Source organism: Epinephelus moara, chromosome 22, assembly GCF_006386435.1.
Source record: "Epinephelus moara isolate mb chromosome 22, YSFRI_EMoa_1.0, whole genome shotgun sequence".
NCBI classification, from domain to species: domain Eukaryota; kingdom Metazoa; phylum Chordata; class Actinopteri; order Perciformes; family Serranidae; genus Epinephelus; species Epinephelus moara.
This window is the reverse complement of record NC_065527.1, coordinates 31,296,976-31,318,519: the sequence shown is the minus strand read 5'-3', so window position 1 is coordinate 31,318,519 and position 21,544 is coordinate 31,296,976. Positions and strand designations below refer to the sequence as shown.

General features: G+C 37.6%; 3 protein-coding genes across 5 annotated transcripts in view; 1 reads left to right on the top strand and 2 right to left on the bottom strand.

Annotated features, from left to right (window-relative positions):
• The window catches only part of LOC126383942 (ATPase family AAA domain-containing protein 2-like), a 32,885-nt gene extending 27,913 nt beyond the window's left edge, over positions 1-4,972 (bottom strand). The window contains exons 1-2 of one of the 3 annotated variants that reach the window (XM_050034708.1): positions 4,682-4,972; positions 2,154-2,239 (exon numbers count right to left, since the gene is read on the bottom strand). In XM_050034708.1, the coding sequence (XP_049890665.1) occupies positions 2,154-2,239; positions 4,682-4,843 (248 nt within the window). In that variant the 5' untranslated portion in view covers positions 4,844-4,972. The remainder of the gene's footprint in view (positions 1-2,153; positions 2,240-4,681) is intronic. The other 2 variants (XM_050034706.1, XM_050034705.1) reach the window with 2 other exon arrangements.
• Positions 1-21,544, top strand: part of LOC126383971 (collagen alpha-1(XIV) chain-like) — an 849,933-nt gene that overhangs the window by 405,048 nt on the left and 423,341 nt on the right. The gene's annotated exons all lie outside the window — the stretch shown is intronic.
• On the bottom strand, positions 6,191-19,128 carry LOC126383952 (H-2 class I histocompatibility antigen, Q10 alpha chain-like). Its single transcript, XM_050034726.1, has 10 exons — positions 18,933-19,128; positions 16,051-16,323; positions 15,464-15,754; positions 14,449-14,733; positions 14,118-14,237; positions 12,196-12,237; positions 11,855-11,887; positions 11,304-11,339; positions 9,425-9,484; positions 6,191-9,327 (listed from the first exon to the last, which is right to left on the bottom strand). The coding sequence occupies exons 1-10, from the start codon at positions 18,985-18,987 to the stop codon at positions 9,254-9,256; spliced, it is 1,269 nt and encodes a 422-aa protein (XP_049890683.1). The 5' UTR covers positions 18,988-19,128; the 3' UTR covers positions 6,191-9,253.

Sequence of the window (21,544 nt, the reverse complement as noted above, 5' to 3'; positions counted from 1 at the left end):
CAGTTCAGAAAAAAGAACATCTGACAACAGTGAGCTAATTTCTTCTACTGTAAATTCTTTGCTGAAAAAACATTTTACAATCATGTTTCATTTTAAAATTTAACTCATGTTTTGTATCTTAAGTTCTGATAAGAAAAAAGTCACCTGACAACAACTCATAAGGGTGAACTGGTCTACTATTGTGAATACGGTTGATAAAAATTTAATGAGAGAGGAAGTTCAGAAAAAGGAACAGCTGACAACAATTAACTAATTTCTTCTACTGTAAATTCTTTGCTAACAACAATCATTTAATTTTAAAATTTAACTCATGTTTCATGTTTTGTGTTTTAAATTCTGATAAGGGAAAAAGTCACCTGACAACAACAACTCGTAAGGACGTAATTGGCCCTTGCTGCAGCATTAGCATTCATTAGCATTCATTTGCATTAGCACTCTATGACGAGCCACTTTTTCCTTGTTTTTTTTTTTTTTTTTTTTTATTTGCACACAAGAAAAAGAGTATAGGATGTCAATAAGAAGAAACAGAATACATACAGTATTGACACATATAAAAAACGATGACTTAAAAGAGAAAAAAAAAAGTGTGTGGGAGGAGCCAAAAGAAAACCCTTAGGGCTTGTCAGGTGGCCCTCCTAGAAACTGGCATCTAATGGGGGAAATTGATTTTATTTATTTAGTTTGATTACTTTAGTTTTCTATAAATGTATCATACATTAGTAATGAAATAGCAGAAATGTAAATAATTGTATTTTACAGACAGAAATTTTAATGTTTGAGTAACATTTCTACTTTAAATGAATTATTGGATTTTTAGGTATTTTAAAGCTACTGTACAAGATCAAAAGTAGTTTTTTTTATAATACATCTTTAATTAGCATCATAAACTACTGATATCTAACAAATTACTATCATAAACTGCTGATATTTGACATAATTGCCTATAACAGAAAGGCTCTTAATAGGAGTCAAATGGTGTAACCGGTTACACCATTTGACATTTCATTTTAAAATCAAATTTGACAGGCATTACCATGGACACCTGTGTAAGCACATGGCCTTAGTCTCAAACATAATTTTTAAAGTAAATATTCCTTTTAATGATTTTTATGAATTATTAATGTTTTTCTAGGGTCATACCATTTGACATGTACACTTTCCAAACCTGACCGGAGTCTAAAAACTTTAATTTATTAGTAATTTTAAGAAATTCTAACCTTGTCATGCAGCAGTTGTGATCATCAGAGGTCCTTCTCTGTAACACCATTTCCTGTCACATGGCCTTCTTTACAATATTAACAAAACGGCCTCTAAAATGGTGGTTACACCACTTGACACTTAATGTAGTTTACTTGACTTTCAGGATTCCCCAAATTAAATTTCATATTTAGAACAATTGTATTCCATTACCTTTATTGAATATAAAAAAGTAATAACTTAAAGATCATGCCAAACTAGTTGATATGGTGTTTTATTGAGAATTTTAGTGTTTTTAAGCAAGTTTAATAATTTGGTGCAGGTTTTTAGGGTTACACCATTTAGACATTTTTGCCACTATCCTCTAATATATTCTCTCAAAATGTATTAAAAGCAGAAATTTTATACTGGATCCACACAAAATTAAAATTTGTAAGTTAATCATACATTTATTTTCAAATTTTAACCCTTTTAAATTTGACTAAACCATATGAACACAAAAAAAGTAGCGTCACGTCATTGACCCATTTATCACAGAGTCAAAAAGCAGTGTTCTGAATGACACATAACACTAACACATCTGAGAAGACACTGACGATGAATTTTCAAACTGATAACTTGTAATTTTTAAATGACTAATAAATGAATTGACTGATCATTTCAGCAGTGACGGTGGTAATCAGGCAACATTCACTGGTCATGTATTTTGTGTGCAAAGATCTTAATTTGTAAATTAACTAAAGCTGTCAATCTACTGTGGTGAAATAAAAAGTTTAATATTTCCCTCTGACATGTAGTGGAGCAAAAGTATACAGTGGCACAAAAAGAAAATACTCAAGTAAAGTACAAGTACCTAATTTTTTTTAATTGAGTACAGCACTTGAGTAAATTAAACTGTATTACATTCCACCACAATCCCACATATCTCCTGTATTATCTGATATTATAAGACCGACCTGATGATGCGTCTTGCTGGTTTATCTTCTTCGTCCTCTGGTGTTTCTGAACCAGTGTGACTCTGTTCGTCTTCAGCATTAGATTCCTGTAAAAACATTTCAAATACTTCAGAAGTTTAGGCAACTGAAAACAAAGAGCAAGGAGTCGTATCATACTCACTCTGTCAAAGTACAACACTGCAAACAAAGACAAGCTGAAATAGTGAGGGTAAATACTCTTTAAGTGTATTACAGTGATAGTCAACTTACAAACCGTGGGCCAAATCTGGTCAGCGACAGGGTGCCGGATGGCGACCCTAACCATTTTCTAACTCACAATGAAAATTGATTCACACTGGACATATTTTGTACTTTCACTGTAAATAAGGTGCCAAAACACATAAAAAGCATCAAAATAGAGCTTGATTATCAAAAAGTCCGAGGGGAGGATCCCCTGGACCCCCCAACTAAGATTAAGTCCAGAATGTCCTCAAATCCCAGAAATGCTCCTGCCTATACCTGACCTCTGCAGGGCTGCTGCAACTGGCTCCTGGCTTTCCTGTCATTTTGTGAACATGGCCTCCAGCCAAAGCAGGTTATGCATCCTGAGTGTATTACATCAGTCTTTCTTATGTTGGTAGTTGCCCTTTGGTGCATTCAGTCATTTCTGTAACTACTTATCCTGTTAGGGGTCACAGGGGGGCTGGAGCCTATCCCTGCTGACATTGGGCAAGAGGCAGGGTACACCCTGGACAGGTCACCAGACTATCACAGGGCTGACACATAGAGACACACAATCATTCTTGCTCACATTCACTTTACAGGGAATTTAAAATCACCAGTTAACCTGCATGTCTTTGGACTGTGGGAGGAAGCCAGAGTACCCACAGAACATGCAAGCTCCGCACAGAAGGGCTCCCCTACTGCAGGCTCGAACCCCAACCCCCTGGGTTCGAACCCGGAACCCTCTTGCTGTGACGTGACAATGCTTACCACCACAGCACTGTGCTGCCTCCTTTGGTGTATATTTTGCAAATTCCTGCACATAATGTTTCATTTTAAAAACATATTTTACATATTTTTACATATTCTTAATAATATGTTTTCATATTTCAAGGTGAGTTTTCTACTTTGTATTTATGTTTTCTTGTATGTGAAAATATCACCTACTATTATCACCTATTTAAGTAATATCACATGAGAGGGAGTGAACAAAAATAGAAAATGCCCCCCCCAAAAATATCTTAAAAAAAAAAAAAAAAAAAAAAGTTCCCTCAGGACTCCGCTGTCATCGTTGCTATGTAACGCAGACATGGTGCGCCAGGCACTTACTCTTTAACACATTTATCTGTACATTTCCATTAATTGTGCAGCCGGTGAAACAAATGTCAAAACAAATGTTTCGCATTTCTGTACTTTCATTACTTGTCATTTATCAGCGCATATGCCATTACCAATATATCTGCAATTAGCAAATATCAGTCGGTATATCAGCCTGGTAGATTTACTTTTTATATCTTGTAATGCAATGTCACTTAATATAAAAAAAATCTTAAGTTACTCATTTTAAATGACATTTTTCATGACAATTGTTAACTATATAAAGGCAGTAACGTTAATTATTTACACAGGCCTTTTTAAAACAACAAATGTTGATCAAAGTGCTTTAAAAAAAAAAAACACAGTTGCTACTAACAATAACTTTTCATAGTCTGATGATTAATATTAGGGACTGTTTGTTATTTTTGAGGGGGAAGGGGTGGTGCAAGAAGGGGGAGGCACGTCAAATCATTTTTTAAGCACTGGGGTAGGGACTTATGTTTTTTTTTCTTTCTTCGGCTTAGGGGAAGGGGATACAAATTGAAATGGTTGTTATTTGTATTTGTTTTACAGCAGAATTCCAAAGAAAAGATGCCTTGAATGCCTGTTTTTCTTTAAAAATCACCAAAATCACACAATTTATCATAGCGACAAACTGCAAAAACAGAAATTATCTTTGGATTTTAAAATTCCCAACCTCCTTGGACACATCATGTGCTATGAACTTCCATTAGAAAAAAATAAGTAAAAAATTAACCAAATCTGAGGTGAAAATAGTAATATTTAATCAAAATAATATTATTCTATGTGTCATTGAAAAATTTGCAGAATAAACTGTTTAAATATCCGAGGCTTTTTTCAACTCAAGGATTTCGTCTTCAACAAAACAAACAAAAATAAAAACATAAACAAAGTCACCCCCAGCCACCCCTGTCCTGGCAAGAACAGTCCTTCACTTAAATATAATAACAATGACACAGTTCTGAATACACATTAGCTCTGTTATGTTTTGTTTTTTTCTTCTCTATTTTAATACTAATGCCAGTATTTTTTGTGTGATATCCACAATGACTAACGTCATACAAACCAAAGTTAAATGGTAACTTAAGTTGTTAAAGCTTTAATCATTTGCTACTGAAAGACTGGCAGTTAACGTTACTATTTAAACGTTACTGAAAGAGTAAACAGTTTAAGATTTTAAAACTTCAAACGCCAACAGAGAAACTTACATGGGACAGCGGGGATTCCTCCGGCCGGGTCACCGTGCTCCTGCTCCGCGTCTTTAGTGGATCCTGCAGCGGGGACTCGGAGCTCTTGGCCGGCCTGTGCTGCTGCTTCCGCTTGCTGTTCTGATCACCGGCCCCTCTGCCCCTACCGCGGTGCGTCACCATGGTAACCCCGCACACACACACAGGCTAAAACGGTTAGCTAGCTTACCGGTTAATTAACGGCAAAAGTAAAGACACAAAAAACAGAGTGCGGAGATAAACACGTTCAAGTCTCTGAAGGTTGTTCTTCTAAGTTGAACGGGCTGCTGCTCCGTGTGTTGAGGCGCAGCTGAGATACAAACACACCCCAAAAACACACTTGATAAACGGTTAAAGACGGACCACCGACAGACTGAGGTGTTGATTCAAAAACAGAAATTTGCCGCCGCCTAGTGACGTCATGCCGTAATGTACGTGTAAAATAATGATAAAAAACAACATATCATAATATACATATTTATGATAAAATAAATATAAAAGTAGTTCATAAAAATAATAAATCAATACACACGCACGCACGCAAGCACGTACGCACACACACACACACACACACACACACACATATGTATAAAAAAATATTCATATATGATAACATTATATAATATTTTATATGACATTAACGTTATATTTAAATTGCCAGTCATCTAAAAATAAATGATGTGATTTTCTCTATGTGCTTTACTGGCTTTTACACTCCTTAAATTTCCTGTTAACTAAAAGCAGTTATTACAGAATTTATTTTATCATCTATATATATTACTGCTGTTAAAAATCTTGTAGCTATGTTGCACAGATTGTATATATTTCTTATTCTCATTCCTGCCCATGTATATATTGTGTTGTACATTGTAGCAGTCACTTCTCTCTGGTGGTGGGACATCGTCATTTGAATCATTGGTTGTACCTTAAATGAAACTTGAAATTAAGTTTTTTGTTGTTTTGTTTTTATAGTTTATCCAGAAGCTGGAAATTGTTTTAAAGATGTTTTTTCAATTATTTAATTAATTTAAACATAATTGAGAGAACACCAAAACTATCACGTGTAGGTAGTCAGACATGAGACCGTGCAATTATTTTACAAATCAGTTAAATAGCTACTGTAGTACTGTAGCCAATCAAACAATTAATTTTACAATGATTTAATAATCATGTGTAGAGTACTTCACTCATGAAAAGAGAGCATCTTAAGAACCATAGACAGGTTGTTGTGACCACATACTGGCTTTGTCCTATAAAAAACAAACGTACAAAAATATCATTATTATCATTATTTAAAAATCTGTGGCATGGGGATTCATCCACAGATTCTGGACTTCAACTCATTTAAACTTTTAGACAGAAGCTACAATATCTGATGTTGTCACTGATGTCTTACAGCCCATGGTGTCTTTGAGCAAATCAATATTTTCATTATACACACATAACACAGATTTCAGACTTTACTAGAGATTTATTTGACTGGCATATTGATCATTTTTAGAAATATTTTATTGTGATTTAAAAAACATATTTCGACAGAAGTGATTTTTTTTTTTTTACACAGGTAATTGTGGAAAAAAAAAAGCTGATTCATCAGATGGATAGCAACATTTTCATATTTGTCAACTACACAAGCAACCAAGAACCCAAAAGAGAAAACGTGTAAAATCCATTTGCTGAAGACACACAATACCTCATAAATGTATTTGGAAAGCCACTAGGAGCACACACAATATAAGAAGTCTGTCTGTATCTTACCGACTAAACTGATCAGTTTAAAGTGAAATTGCTTTTGCAAACATAATTCATTTTTATCTTGGATAACAAGCAGTACAATTCATTATTAAGAGGTCTAAAATGTCATAACAATAAATCAAGCACACCAACAAGAGGACTGGATTTATTTCTTAGTGACAGGAGCATATTCTAACAGGGCAGATATATTCAATAAACTTGCACATTTAAAGCTTCCAAAATGCATTTTGCAACTTAGCTCTACAAGCTCACTATAACTGTATTTACAACAGCGATTATTAAATGACAACCTACACCATGTTTTAAATTATCCCTGCTAATCATTCAGTGAAATACACTGAGTACTTATTTTTAAGCCAGGCTAAACCTTTGTGACTGACAATTAATAAAGGGGGACTCTGGTATTTTTCAGCTTGGATCCTATTTTCCTGTGTTTTTGTGTCACACAGTGACTCACGGGAACAACAGTTTTTTTTTAAAGTGGTCCAGTGTTGAGAGAAAGTGATGCAGCTGATACCTGCCAAACAGGCTACTATGTAACCACCGGGGCAGCTGTGCCCCATTGCAACAAGTGAAAGTGCTTTTTTGTTTGCCACTGACGAGCTCTGATTGTCTTGGTGTCTTAGAATATTACAGAAAGGACCCTACACCTTCCACTTGTTCCGTTGTGTTTTATGTCCAAGTCTCGCTAAAGAGAAGAGAAACTTTACATTTGTCTGTTGGATCATTTCCGTAATATTGTAAGACACTCATAAGAACAATCTGTCAGTGGCAAAAAGTCAGTGGTTGTTGACTCGCGCACCTGCCCTGAGTTGTTACATCGCAGCCTGTTTCACAGCTGCCTGCTGCAGCGCACTCTCTCATCATTGGACCAGTTTCAGAAATTATTGTACCATTATTGCACACACAATAATATGTCAAAATAGGGTCCAGGTTGAAAAATGCCAGTGTTCCCATTTAATTTTCAGCCTACTTCCATGATACCAGTGTATTTGTAAATTGTAGGCCGTTTATTTTAATCACATTATAAGTATTTCCTCAGTTTTCTCTGAGTGGTAATAAGTGCAGTTGATTGCTGATTATCTGCAGCTAGTCTAACTTCACTGCAGGTTTACTGTCATAACATACTGACATAAAACAAAGCCAAATGACAACCACTGCAGAAGTTAAATGTTGGTTTTCCTCTGATTAATTAAGCAAGGCACTGACATGGTCCTTCAAAACTGCACTTAAACATTTCTTTTAATAGTTATTTCTTCTTTCTTTCAAAGTATTTCTTATCCAATTAGCCTTTCCATTTCGCCCGGTGCTCAGTTGAGAGCACAACTGAGCAAAGTTCAGCAGAGCCTCAGTCAATTTTACTCTTTCCTATTCTACTTAGAGATGCTATGTGCTAGGCTCATCTATGTTGACAAGAAAACCAAATTTTAAAGATGGTTAAAATATGTGGCTGACTGTCACAACCTTCCAACCTTAGAAAAGGACACATGGTTGTTTGCTGACGTATTTTTAAGATGACATGAATTATCGTGAGCCTTAAGAGATCAGGGCTAATGTTTCACTGCTAATTATCATCGCTCTAAGGCTACAAGCCACCACATAGTAGCCTGAACTGTTGGTGTTATTTGGACAGACATGATGTCATTTCAAATATATCTTTCCATCGCATACTGTAGCCCTAAGTGTCCACTTCTTGAAGCTATATTGTCTGACGCCAAGACGCTATCTAAGCGCTGCTCTGTGTATAGATTGCCTTTATTAAAGATGGCTTGAAACAAATCAATTGAGGCAGTGTTTGCTAAGCGTCGTTTGATTGGATGTATGTGGGTACGGGGTTTTCTACCCAAAAGTTATTGTAAATAAACATTGATTCAGCTTATTAGACTCAGAAAACACTGCAACACCTGGCTAAATGGAAACAGCATCGCCATATCTCTTTCTGTCGGGCTCGTTGGACCTAGCAATGGTAACTAGGGGGGGACAGGACTTACAATCGGTCATTCAATTCAAAGCTCTTGCCAAGGACTCTTGCAAGCAGTTCAATACTTAAACATTTGTAGATACCAGGATCCACAGAGAACCCTCAAAAATTTCCTCCCTCTTTAAACCAGCCCACACCCCCCAGTGTTCCACAGACAGACTGTCCTTACACACTTTTCACACCTGTTTTTTTTTTTTTTTTACATCTTATCTATAATCTCTCGGTTATTATTTCCATTGAGATTTGAGAACAATGTTAATTAAGTATTAACATCTCCACCAATAGCTCCACCAATTTTACTGATAACGCCTAAATTCTTGCCTGCATCTAGTTTTAAATGTTTGGCTTGGAGTAAAACCACTGTAATTATATGTGTAGATTTTTCAGAAGTTTCTTCAAGGTGCTTCAGAATTCACATTTGTTAAGTTTCTTACGGGTCATACTTTTCTAATCACTTTCCTGAATTTCCAACTGAAAAAAAACAACAACAAAAAACCAAGCTCACCTAACTAGCAACACTAGCACTGTATTTCAGATCTTATCCATTTGTTTTCAAAGCTACAAAGTGCTACAACACAACACCACTTTGATACTGTTTGAATTTAACTCATTCAAAGTTCAAACCTAGTTCTCTTACTGCCAGGAAGATTTTCCAGAGACTCTTTTTAGAATATATAAGTACTTTCTATTTGTTGATTTTCAAAGACCCCGTTTAATTTCCACCCTATTGTAAAGTTCTTTGTATTGGTAAATTTGGTTCCAGAGAGCACAGTGAGCCTCAGTGTACTCTGATAGAAACTGCATTAACTGCAGTTACTTCAGACTTGCTCCTCCCTGTTCGTCTCATTGAGGAGGGTTTCGGACTCAGGGGTGGGGTTTCTGTCGGTATCACCTGCAGGGGTGAACAGAAGTGATAATTTAAATGTACAGTAGATACTTAAAATATTGAGACTGGATCCAGCTTTTAATCAGCAGACAAAAATACGTACCACCAACGCCAGAGTCAGAAGTTCCACTAGAGCCACTGCTGTAGAGAGATCCATCTGAGCCTGTGAACAAAAGGAAATGTTTTAGATATGTACCGGTATGTGTGTAGGGCCACTTGTAAATCATATCTGTGCATTCTGACCAGCTTTTCACTCATCTGTTCTAGGGCTGGGCGATTTAATGACTGTACAATTATCTCTATATTTTCTAGCAAGATATAGATTTGCACAACACTGTTTATATCGATGTAGGGTCAAGTTACATAGCAACGCTCTTATGAAAAGCCATACCAGTGTGCACCTCTCCCCTCTCACACTCTCCGCCTCACTCAAGTTCACTAGCAGTGTGACATCAGTCCACAGTATATATTGCATATGCTATGCTAAATCAGTCTGTGAGGTGAATGAAATTACCGCAGTAGCACACGGACAGTTTTGTATGTCCTAACAAAGACATTTGCTAACAAGTGGCTAAATGAGACTACAGAATGTCATTGCACTGAACATGGCTTTACAGCCTTGCTGCGGTGGCAACGCTAAAGTCATGCATGGTACGGTGTACGACAGTTTTGATAAGGGTTGCTCGACCGACAACGTAGTTACAACAAAAGAAGTGTCACCTGACATTTTCCTTTCATGTCAGGTACCTGGTGATTTTTATGTTACGGACATCGCCATATTTCATCCAGTAATGTGATTGGTAGCATTGTCGCCATGGACACAAAAGTTTTACATCAACACCAAAACCTGTGTTCGGTGTCTCAGTCCACAGAAGCAGCCGCCAGTCAACAGCAGCCCCTGGGAAGGTGAGAGTGCAGTGGCTGGCCCATTATACAGAGCCAGCCAAACTGCCTTTGCCAGGCCTGTTGACAGCAGATATTTATTGAACCAAAAATAGTTTTCATATCAACTCCAGGGGAGGAGATCCATGGTGTTTCTATTAATCAATTCACTGATTTAGTTTCCCCGCCAACCACAGTGAGTGAGGGAAATCTGCCACTCACAGACAGTCTGAGAGTAGCTCAATCAATATATATAACACATATATACAGTGGGATATTTGTGTGATTTAAACAGATGTCTGTGGAAATTACTTATTACTAAAAGCGACAGAAAAAGACTCGGACTGTAAAAAATAAAAAAGTCTCTAGTAACCATGGAGACGACTGAAACCTTTTGCCAGAGCATAAACTGAAACGTCGCACTACTCTTAAACTTCTGTCAAGCAACACTCTTAAAAAGTGTAGTGCGCCCAACCGTGACTCAGCCTTTACGTTGGCTTTTTAATTCTGCCGACTGCATTTACATTTCAGAAATCATAAAAGTGATGTTCACTTGTGAAGATTATCTTGCTGAACAAACCTTGTAAGTATCAAACTTTTCTTTACAGAGCTTACTTTCTGCAATAATCTTAATTCCAATGGATACATCACATTGGCTTTTTTATTGACGGTGGGGGGGGGGGGGGGGGGACAGAACAAAGGACAGGCACATCCTTATGTCCAATGGAGTGGGTGCTGGACCAAATATACATCTGGCAAAGTAGAAAACAAATAAGTCTGCACACCAAGCAGCTCCCATTTAACACGATTTTAATGCAGAGTGACGATTCAAGCCCACAGCTCTTCCTCTGACTTCAAGTCTGAGAGAGATCCTTTCAAACGGGAGCTGCTTGGTGTGCAGACGTATTTGTTTCCTTCTTTTCTGTTAACAGAACCAGACGATAACTTCCTCATTGCTCTACAAAAAAAAAAATAAAAAAAAACTCATCCCTGCAGCACTCTATACTCATAATATAGGAAGAGTTTAAATGATAGTGTGATTAAATTCATGTATTGTAATGTAGCTCAATGCAAAATCATGTATCCGTAAAAACACTTACCCTTGCGAGGTGCATTCGCGGCGCCTGGGTTTGAGACTTAATTGCGCACACACACACACACACACACACACACACACACACACACACACACACACACACACACACACACACACACAGAAAACATTAAGGCCTATCTGCTACAATCTGTTTTTGTACATATACTTTCTATAGTCTTTTTATTTGTACATTATTATGTATCTATTTTCAGTCCTACAAAACACCACACATAAAATAAAATAAAAAAAAATACTGAAAGAAATGGATCATTTTTATGTAATTCTATAATGTGACCATTTACTGTTTCTTTTTTTGCTAAGTGATCACAACATACTCTTTAACCAGCCAGCTAAGGAGCCATACAGGACTTTGTTTGCCATTTTTATTAAACTACATTTATTTATTTAAAAAACTTCAATTTGGTTTGACTAAACTTTTTGGTTTCCGCCCTCTGATTGTAACAATTTGAGTATTATTGGCACAAAACACAAAAAAATTCTGGGGTAAAATTCATAACTTTAATAGACATCATCGCAGAGAAATAAAGCACTTACCCGTGGAGACAACTACTTTGTAAGGTGTCTGATCTGTTGATAAACACGACAAAGTTAAACAAACACATAAACACAACAAACTATTATATCCATTTTCATGTTTTCATGTTCAAGTTAAAGTCTAGGCAAGATTAACTAAAACGATAATATGATTCTAGCCAGGGTCCTTTGTTGCATGTCCCTCTCAGTGTTGATGATCTTAGTTATCTTAATTTGTTATGGTAATCCTATCTGCAGCGTCCTGCTGTCATCCAATCATAAAGGGTGCAAACAATAATGTGGGACTACCAAAGCGTTAACCTTCTCAGTGCAGGTTTCAATCAGTGGACAAGGATACTTACCGGAGCCACCGGTGGAAACACTGCTGAAGGACTTGCCTGATCCTGTGAAGACAATAAAAATCAGTTTAGGTAATTTACTTTAATGACATAGCTGCCCAGCAAACACTCAAGTTAGCATAACCAATACCAATCTGAGCAGTCCTGTGTGTTTGATAATGTAATAACTCTGGATTATTACATAAGACAGTCCCTTCAGGATGTTGTGATTGCAAAAATTAATGCAAATTTAGCCAATCCCCATGAATTCTGTGGAACCTTGCAATTTTGACCAACCACTGCAACTTCACCACAAATTTGACTATTTAGAACAGGTAAAATCTCATTGCATTGTAGAGCCGTGTGCAGTGTATTGTGGAACTCTTCATGATGGTTTTTTTTTTCCCCTCAGCAGCAGATTCTGGAGTTTGAGTCACATGGTGGATAATTGATTAGTCGATCTGATCAGAGCTGATCAGATCAGATCGATGGATGAGAGGATCAGCTGGTACAAAGGTGAGTGAAAGAAAACCTGCACTGCACTGCTAAGATTAACTTCATACTCTCAGCTCTGGTTAGCGCAGCCTCACAAACTGACATGTGGGACGTCAGAGCTCAGTCAGCTTCCAGTTCAGTGAATAAAGGACAACAAAGACCTTTAACCCATAATGACTGACAAGACTGCTATTCAGTGTGACCTCTGAACACCTCATAAAGTCCATCATAAAATAATAACAGACCTTTGCACTTGATAACGATTTCACACAACACATTAGGGCTGGGCCATATGACAAAATTTTCATATTATGTTTTTTTTTTTGTTGTTGTTTTTTAATTATATTGGTTTTATAGTATTTGACGCTTTTTTGCTCAGGTTTCGGCCCACTTGACATGCTGCTGTGTTGTGCTATGGCCTATTCAAGTGCTGGAATTTGTTATTTACGTGACAATGCCTGAACGCAACACAGGTTCTGCTCCATTACTGCTGTGCTCGGTTATAATTGTCTCAGACTTGGGTCGGATTCGGTCAGGAAAATGCGGCCCGAGCCGCTCTCCAGTGTGCTTACCTGTGTGTGTGTGTGTGTGTGTGTGTGTGTATGTGCGCATTGGGGCGAAACTCCGCCGTGTGCGATACAGAGAGCAGAGGAGAATTGTAAACGCGCTACCATGTAGACACAGAAATGACAGGCTGTCATGTAAATAAGGTAAATAACATAAGGCTATTTAGTTTGTTTAATGAAAGGACAAGGTATAGACCCGTTCTATAGGCCTGGATATGAAGCATCCGTAGCGCCAAATATAATGGTAGTTTCTAAAGAGCTAAGACGAAAAAATAAATAAATAAAAAAAAAAAACGAATCAGCAGCGGCGGTGTCCTGCTGCTAGTTGCATATAGAGGAAACACTGTTCTTATTAGTATGAGTTCTTCTGGGTCATCGTGTTCTTCTTCAGCAATGTGTACAGTTGCTTCGTTTTCAGAACTCTCTCCGGCAGCCATTCTCGCCTCTTAACTTTTCTCTATGCTCTCACTCTAGCCGGCTATAGTGCGTCTGTGGTGTGCAGCAGTGAAATGGGTCCCCGCTGAAACACTTCCCTGTCGTGCACGTTCCGGACGTTGTTTGGGCTATTCCCGGTACTGCAGTATATGAAATATTCATATAACGAAAATAAAGACCGGTATTCGATACGAACCGGCATACCGCCCAGCCCTACAACACATCTTAACTTGTGGCTGAAAAGACTGTAACATCAAGTACTTTTAATTGGTGTAAATACACTATGATGGATACTGCATTGAGTTTGATATGTCCATGTCAGTAAAATGTTGCTATGTAACTGTGTTGTCTTTTACAGAATATAAAACGCAGTTTAAAAAAACATGTATATATTTCACTCTACTTGTATCCTGCTGTTGAAAGAAGACAATAGTTATATAGTGAACCTACCGATCGTGCGTCTTTTATACAAGACAACCAGCACCACACCGACCACGATCACCAACAAGATCAGGGCCCCAATCGCCCCACCAATGATAGCTCCTCCAGTGTCTGCAGGAAGTTTATGATCTAAGACACAGAAAACATTCACATTCGTTTTTATACACCTCACTTTAAACATCATTTCTATTTGATGGGTTTAATGTAAAAACCTTTCTTGTGGCTTAAGACGAATTTAACTCTGGAGAGGTCATTTCAATAATCTGAGACATGTCATTGGCAGCAATCTGCAATAAATATGTTAACATTGTAAAAAAAGAATCAAAAGGCAAAGAAGTACCCCAAGCTCTTGTAACATGAACCCCAGATGTGGGATGAATGACTTCACAGGTGTATGTAGACATGTCACTCCTTAAAATCTCCACGCTGTCTCTTCTTTGGAAGGTGTCGTCTTCATTTGGTCGAGCGCCTGAGGAGAACACTCCGTCCTCTCTGGTTAGAATACGGTAATTCCTTCTGATCTGCAGGGTGATGTCTTTTGGATAGAAACCTGTGGCCAGGCATGTCAAAATGACGTTTGTCTCGACTTGGCTGTTCTTTGAAAACAAGAACACCTTTGGAGGAGCTGGAAAGAAGAAACCATAAGGTGAGTTCATATTTGCAGGGTTTTAATTTTTAATAATGCCTTTGATGGCATATGACAGCCGGAATTTAACTTAAGTCCAGCAGCACAGTTGCTGCATTTGTAACTGTTTCTCTAATACCAGTGCAGACTGGCAGGGTCGGACCACAGGTTGCTAACGTTAGCCTACAGAGTACCGCTACTTGCCTGGTAATGAAGCAGTGTTCTTTTTTAGTTGATGTCTTTTTTGATCAATTGACAGCGTGAAACTTAAACTGGGAACGAATCGCCAGCATCCCGACAACTGCAAAAGCTGCGTGTAGCCCAGACAAGAGAAATCAGTACAGCAGAAAATGGTATACTCATAATGTCCAGCAACACTCATCGCGTCTGCTTACGTAAACACCACTAACGACTACTATTAACAAATCAGGGCTGTAAAGTTCTTAACCATTACCCCTCGTAACTCTGTTACCAAGGTGCAAGACGGCACTTGAAACTGAGAGATTGGGGTAAAGATATGAAATGGGACTGGGCCTTATTGTCATCGCCATGACAGTAGGCCCACCTCTCAATTAATCTGATGACAGAAAAAAATGCCAGCGACATGGGGCACTTTCTCTTTTTGAGTTTTTTCAATGCGAGGCATTCAGGGCACTGCTGCACAAACACGAGGCACACAGCTGGTAAGAATGAAAATAACAACACAGAAAAGTTTTTCTGTCATACATACATGCTTTTCTTAGCTGCTGTTTCCCATACTCTGTGAACTTTCCCAACCAATCCACACACTCGTTCTCCAGGTAGCCTTTGGTGTATTCTTTTAGGACCTGAACCTCATCCCACTTCCTCTTGGTCTGGACTGCGGCATCAATCGGTGCAACCCAGACGGCGTGGGCGTCGTCGAAGGACAAGAAGTCGTTTCCATCGTAGCTGTACATGTCCATGCCACGGCGGAACTTAATTTTGCCGTCAGTTTGCGTTTCGCCTTCACAGCCGTGCATCCACTGAAGAACATGGACATCTGAGACCAGAGAGTGGAGCAGCACAGTGAAACAAATGCCAAACAACAAGGAAATGGACAATTACATATAAAGCCAAGAGGTGGGACAATTGTTAATATATGTGGTTTTCTGGTTTAACATTAAAGAGTCCATATTGTGCTCGTTTTCAGGTTCATACTTGTATTTTGGGTTTCAAATAGAACATGTTTAAAAAAGGCAAAAGGCTTTCAAAAACACTATTCTCCTTCAATTTAGTGCTTGTGTCTTTAGTTGTCATTTTAACAGTTATCAAGAAGTGTTCCCTGATGTATCTTACCTGAATCATTCTGATTCATTCGCTTCATCAGGATTTCAATGTTGACTTTGAACCACTGCTGCTTGCTCTGGCGGGACTGTGTGCCTTTTTCCCAGTAATCTGGAGGCAGTCGGTCTCTCATCCACTCCTGTTTGGGAACTTTTTTCTGGGTCTCACTGTCAAAGTAGTCAATCATCCTGTTGTCCAGCATTCCCATGGCTGTGAACTCGTGGATGCCCGGGAGTCCAACAGGTTTGGAGAGGGCCGTGTAGATGTAAGTGAGGGAATGCATCTCTGAGAGTCACAAAGGTAGAGAGACAGACAGACACATTTATCAGACAAGGCAGATAAGCACCAGTAGATCTTAAGAGCCCCATCTAGGTTTGCTGCAGTAGTTATTGTTACAGGTGTACAGACATACATGAATTCAGGGTTTCCAACATGTTTATTTATTTGTGGCAGCCCCACCCACGATCAAAATATCTGCTGCCACGTTTTTATTTTTTATTTTTGGAGCTGATCAATTAATTAGGCACACTGTTAGAATATATATACTATCTGGTTACTGTTTGCTCCACAGAGCGTTCTCTGGGCACAGAGTAGCAGCAGAATGTCAGACGCAGTGAAAGTGAAACTTAGTTGTGCTGGGTCTACAAGTTTGCTTTCACTTGCCTATGCAACACCTGCCCCTCTCATCCATGATATATTATGATGAGATCAGCTCTGATCGGAAAGACTGATCGATTATCCAACCCGCAACTGATGGAAAAAAAATAGACTCATGAAGATTTTTGCCTGCACTGTGTTTGTGGACTCGTGAAAACCTCTGAGAGAACAAAGACTGATACACAAGAACACACAGACAAGAAAAACACAGACACACAGACACACACACACACACACAAAAGGACAAAAGGACATCCATGCTTACATCCATGTCTGTGAAAACATAGATACTTCACACAGCCCGGCAGCACAGAAGCTCTTAACAATCAGCACAGTTTTAGATTAGTATCACCAATTCAGCATCTGACCAAATGTCTCCCCTTCTGTTCCTGAGATATGATGTGTTTTATGTAGAACATTATCATGTCACATAGACATTGACCTTCGACCTTTTGGATATAAAATGTCATCACTTCATTATTATATCCTATTAGACATTTGTGGGAAGTTTTGTCATAATTTTGTCATTTGTGCCAAATTTGAAAAAAAAAAAAAAACCTCACGGTGTTATTGAGATATCACATTAACAAGAATGAGAAAGACAAGGTGACACTGACCTTGACCAGACATCCGTACAACCTGAAAACATAATGCCTCTTGCTATGGCTATTGCTAACGCAGAGGCATAAAAAAAAAAAAAAAAAAAAAAAAAATGCCCATGTCGACATCAGCTACCGCCACACATAGATTCTAATTCTGTGGAAAACCCTGCAAGTACATTGCTTGCCCACCATCCTAGCCATCCCTTTGCCATTTTTAAAAAATCGATACTTAGACCAACGATGGACGCTACAATAATGAATAAATAAAATAAATTTTAAAAAATTTTTTTAAATAAATAAAGTGATTTCTCAGAATAAATGAGTTAGCCTTCTGTTTTAAATACATTTTATTGCTTTAATGAATAAATGTAAGGTATGGTGCTGTTAGACTACTGCTAGACTGCCCCATAATGCAGGTGCCTGCCTCCCTTTGTGGGAGAGCAACACCTGAAACCACAATTAAAATGGTTTGAGAAAATGACAAACAATTAATCAATTTTGTCAATCAACAAACCGACTATTCGACTGCTTCAAGTCATGGCTACACACATAACACACAAGTGACACATCAGTTGTTGCTGTTGACAACTGTGCCACTTTTCACAGATATATCACTGTTAGCGTAGATATGTCATGTTTATGTGTATAAATAAAGTGAATATCTGTTTTGTTTTTGTTTGTTTTTTAACTCTCACATACCTACCTACATGTACCTACAGCTCCAGTTAGAAAGAGAACAAGAAAGAACAAGGAAATCAAACTCAGAAAAGAAATCTAACTTTGTTTATGAGTCAATTAAGCCTGTGCTTATCACGTCAGAGATATCTTAACAATGCTGTCTGTTCACCTCAGTGACGGCAATCAAAAGGGTGGTGTTCATAGGTCGACTCAAAGTTAATTAAGTGCAGTAAACACTAAAAACATGTCTGTCAATCTGTCTTAGTCTCAGAATATGACTACAGCTTCTACCAGCCACTGACAGATTAATCATAAGGGACTGTTCTGTACAGGGATGTGGTTGGTTTGTGTGTGTATTTTTGTTTTGTTTTGTTTGTTTTTTTATTTTAACTTGACATTCCCTGAAGCCGCAAATATTTTCCGTGAGCCTACCTGAATAACTGGGGGAAAACGCATGACTCTCCCACTCTTCGAAAGCAATTAACGTTATCTTTTAGGTTTCGGACTTCTAATGACACAAAATAAGCTATTTTAAAACAATTCATAAGTCTTCTTGAGCTTGAGTAAATTTTCTTTTTATCATAGTTTTAATAACCATTCAGAAACAGTTAATCAATCGTTAAAATCATTCCTTCCAGTTTTAGCTTTAAAGTATATGAAAGTGAAAAATAAGCTGAACCACACAAAGATAAACAGCTGAACGTCTTCAAAGTGACGCCATGTTGTACACGCAGCCTAAATTAATAACAATCTGGAAGAACTAAATCCATTTGTTCTTATTTGTTTCTATGTACTGGCCGTACAGAATAACTGCACAATACCAAAAATAAAAACACTCAACGTCCATTTCTGCAAATTAAACGAGACATGCGAATTTTAAAGACGTCACAACTTCGTCTTTTTTACTTTCGATTTCAACCTGACTCTCATGACCATGTCAAAATGCTCTTAACTTACCGCAGTTTACCGCCAGTCCTGTCCCCAAAAGGACGAACACCGCGAGGAAATACATTTTCACCTCACCCCAGACTCTTCTCTTGTTCCTAAAACTCGAGTTTTCTCCGACTATTTGACGGTCTTCTCAGTCCGTGTCGGGGTGGTACACAGCATTCCAGCTTCCGCCTTCTGTCGACTGTGTGCGCTGCACGGTGCGTTCAGGGACTGTTCGTAAATTAGATACATATGACGCATTTTATCCACATTCAACTTTTCTAAAACTTTGAACGCCTTTTTTAAATCTTACGATATATTGAATGTTCCTATTGGGTAATTCAATATATACAAATCTAAATGTGCCAAATGATCCACCTGTTTAAAAGTCTCTTTGACATTTTTTTTCAGTCGAATGCAGTCTCATGTGAATAGTAATAAATGTGTACCACAATACAACATTATAAGCAGCTATTTGGTCATTTGTTTTCTCCATGATTTTAAAATGCTGTCTTTATTTAAATTTTATTTAAATTGTAAAACTGTAAAATGTATCATTTATCAGAAATAGCTGCTGATAATTCTCTGTACTACAGAAAATGTGTAGTTGCACTACAGCCGAAACTAGGGGGGAACTAAACCCCCCTCTCTGGGCATTACTCCGCCCACAGCTTGATTTCAAAAAGTTCAGAAAAGATAGGCGGAGCTGAGGGAAGGAGGGGGGGGGGGGGGGGGGGGTTGAGACAGGCGAGCGGCTGAGGAAGGGGGCGGAGTTAAGATTGTGTTGTCCGAAAAATCTGTGTGGATGACTACTGATGACCATATCTACCTACAGGTACAAATAAAGTAACCTGAACCTGTAACAAAACAAATTCTTTGTACACATGTAGTTTCTGATCTGAAATTAACCAATGGAAATCTCAATAACCAAAAGTTTAACTCATTAATCTGCTGTGCAATGCCAAATAATAGTTGGTTAAAGCCTATCAAAAGTGAGGATTGTTTCCCTGCCTCAAAAACTGCGAATTTAACATTATTGTGTTCTTCAGCTGTTGGTGAGATTAAATCTGAAAATTCATTTTTGAGTCTGGCAAATTTCAACGGGCATTAAACATTATTCTTTCTTTTTGAAGAGGAGAGATTTCACATATTTGTTGTTACAGAAACTGCTAGATTTATCCAGAATGGAACAAAGCTAATGGCAGTCATATTACTAAATATGCCCACTTTTACACATTTACTCTGACAAGTATCTGTGAACGCACCATGACTGCAGCTTCCTGGTTATTTGTGGTGTTTGTGATATGATGTGTTCAAGTTCATTGTCATATTGAAACCTGCCTCAATTTAGTGAGGCAATACCACTGTAATACTTGACTGCACTACAAAGTTGCAACCCTACTGGAAAGACTTCTAGCAGCAAATAAAGTATTATATACTGTATATTAAGAAAAAACTAAAAAAAAATTAGTCACAAATTAAATAAGTGAAAAGAGGTCTGTAATAATAATACTAACATAACCTACCACAATATTATTATTATTATTATTATTATTATTATTATTATTATCGTTGGATCAAGATAACATATATAATATGAAAATGTATGATAATATACCATTTTAACCAGTTTCTTTTAATTGCTTTTAATTATTCTATTAAGTATTTTTAACATTACATCATTTAATACACCCTATATTGCTCGACACTAATATCACTAGCAGTGGTGGAAAGTAACTAAGTACATTAACTCTGTAAGTACTGCATTTATACAGAATTTTGAGGTACTCTTGAAGGTACCTCTTGAATGTATATATTAATTCAACATGCAATGCACATAACTACATATTTCGTATGCTTACTCTAATTCTATTGTTGTTAGAATTGTGTACATACAGTGTACATATATATACCATTTTAATATTCAGATTTTTATATCTTAGGTATGAGTGTTAAACACAGTAGCATAATGCACATTTTATGTTTATTTTAATGCACATTTCTTCTCTATTTTATTTATTGCTCTGTATTTACACACTTTTTCCCATACTCTTGTTCTTACCTCTTGTAATTATTCTCTATTCTTCACATTGGAGCAATTGTAACAAATCATAATTTGTGCACAGAGTATAAGAATAACAAACTGTTTATTACACACATATTTTTGTGCACCATGCCTGTGTGCTCTTTCTCTTCCTATTCAGTTATGGCGTTACACCAGAGGAGGAATATGGAGGTGGAGGACCCTAATAGGCTATCCAACGTTAGATCACTGATATTGGGAAACACATGTAGCTGGTAAAATTAAATATTACTAGCTAACATGACAAACACCCAAACTTTAGCTTTAAACGGTCATATTTATTTATAAAACTTACGTCAGACTACAACTAACTTAGCTACCTTCGCTATAAGCTGCTGTAAAATGGAGACGAGGCGTTTTTTTTTACTTTCATTTCACAAATGTGACCGTCTACTGTGGACTTGCCGCCTCCAGCTGGCTCCGTGTTCAGCCACATCGATGACAAAAGCACGGATATCCAGATTGTTGGCCGAATCATATTTTTAAAAGGACAAAACTTCTGATACAGGAGATAAAAATAGACCGTGGAGGTCTACTGAAGTGTGTGTGTACTGCA

What these genes read in the sequence shown, in the direction of transcription:
- LOC126383952 (XM_050034726.1), bottom strand. Translation starts at nt 18,987, where the DNA reads ATGTATTTCCTCGCGGTGTTCGTCCTTTTGGGGACAGGACTGGCGGTA. An exon ending in AATGAATCAGAATGATTCAG is followed by an intron (nt 15,755 to 16,050) that starts GTAAGATACATC and finishes CTCTGGTCTCAG; the next exon opens with ATGTCCATGTTCTTCAGTGG. An exon ending in ACAGCAGCTAAGAAAAGCAT is followed by an intron (nt 14,734 to 15,463) that starts GTATGTATGACA and finishes TCTTCTTTCCAG; the next exon opens with CTCCTCCAAAGGTGTTCTTG.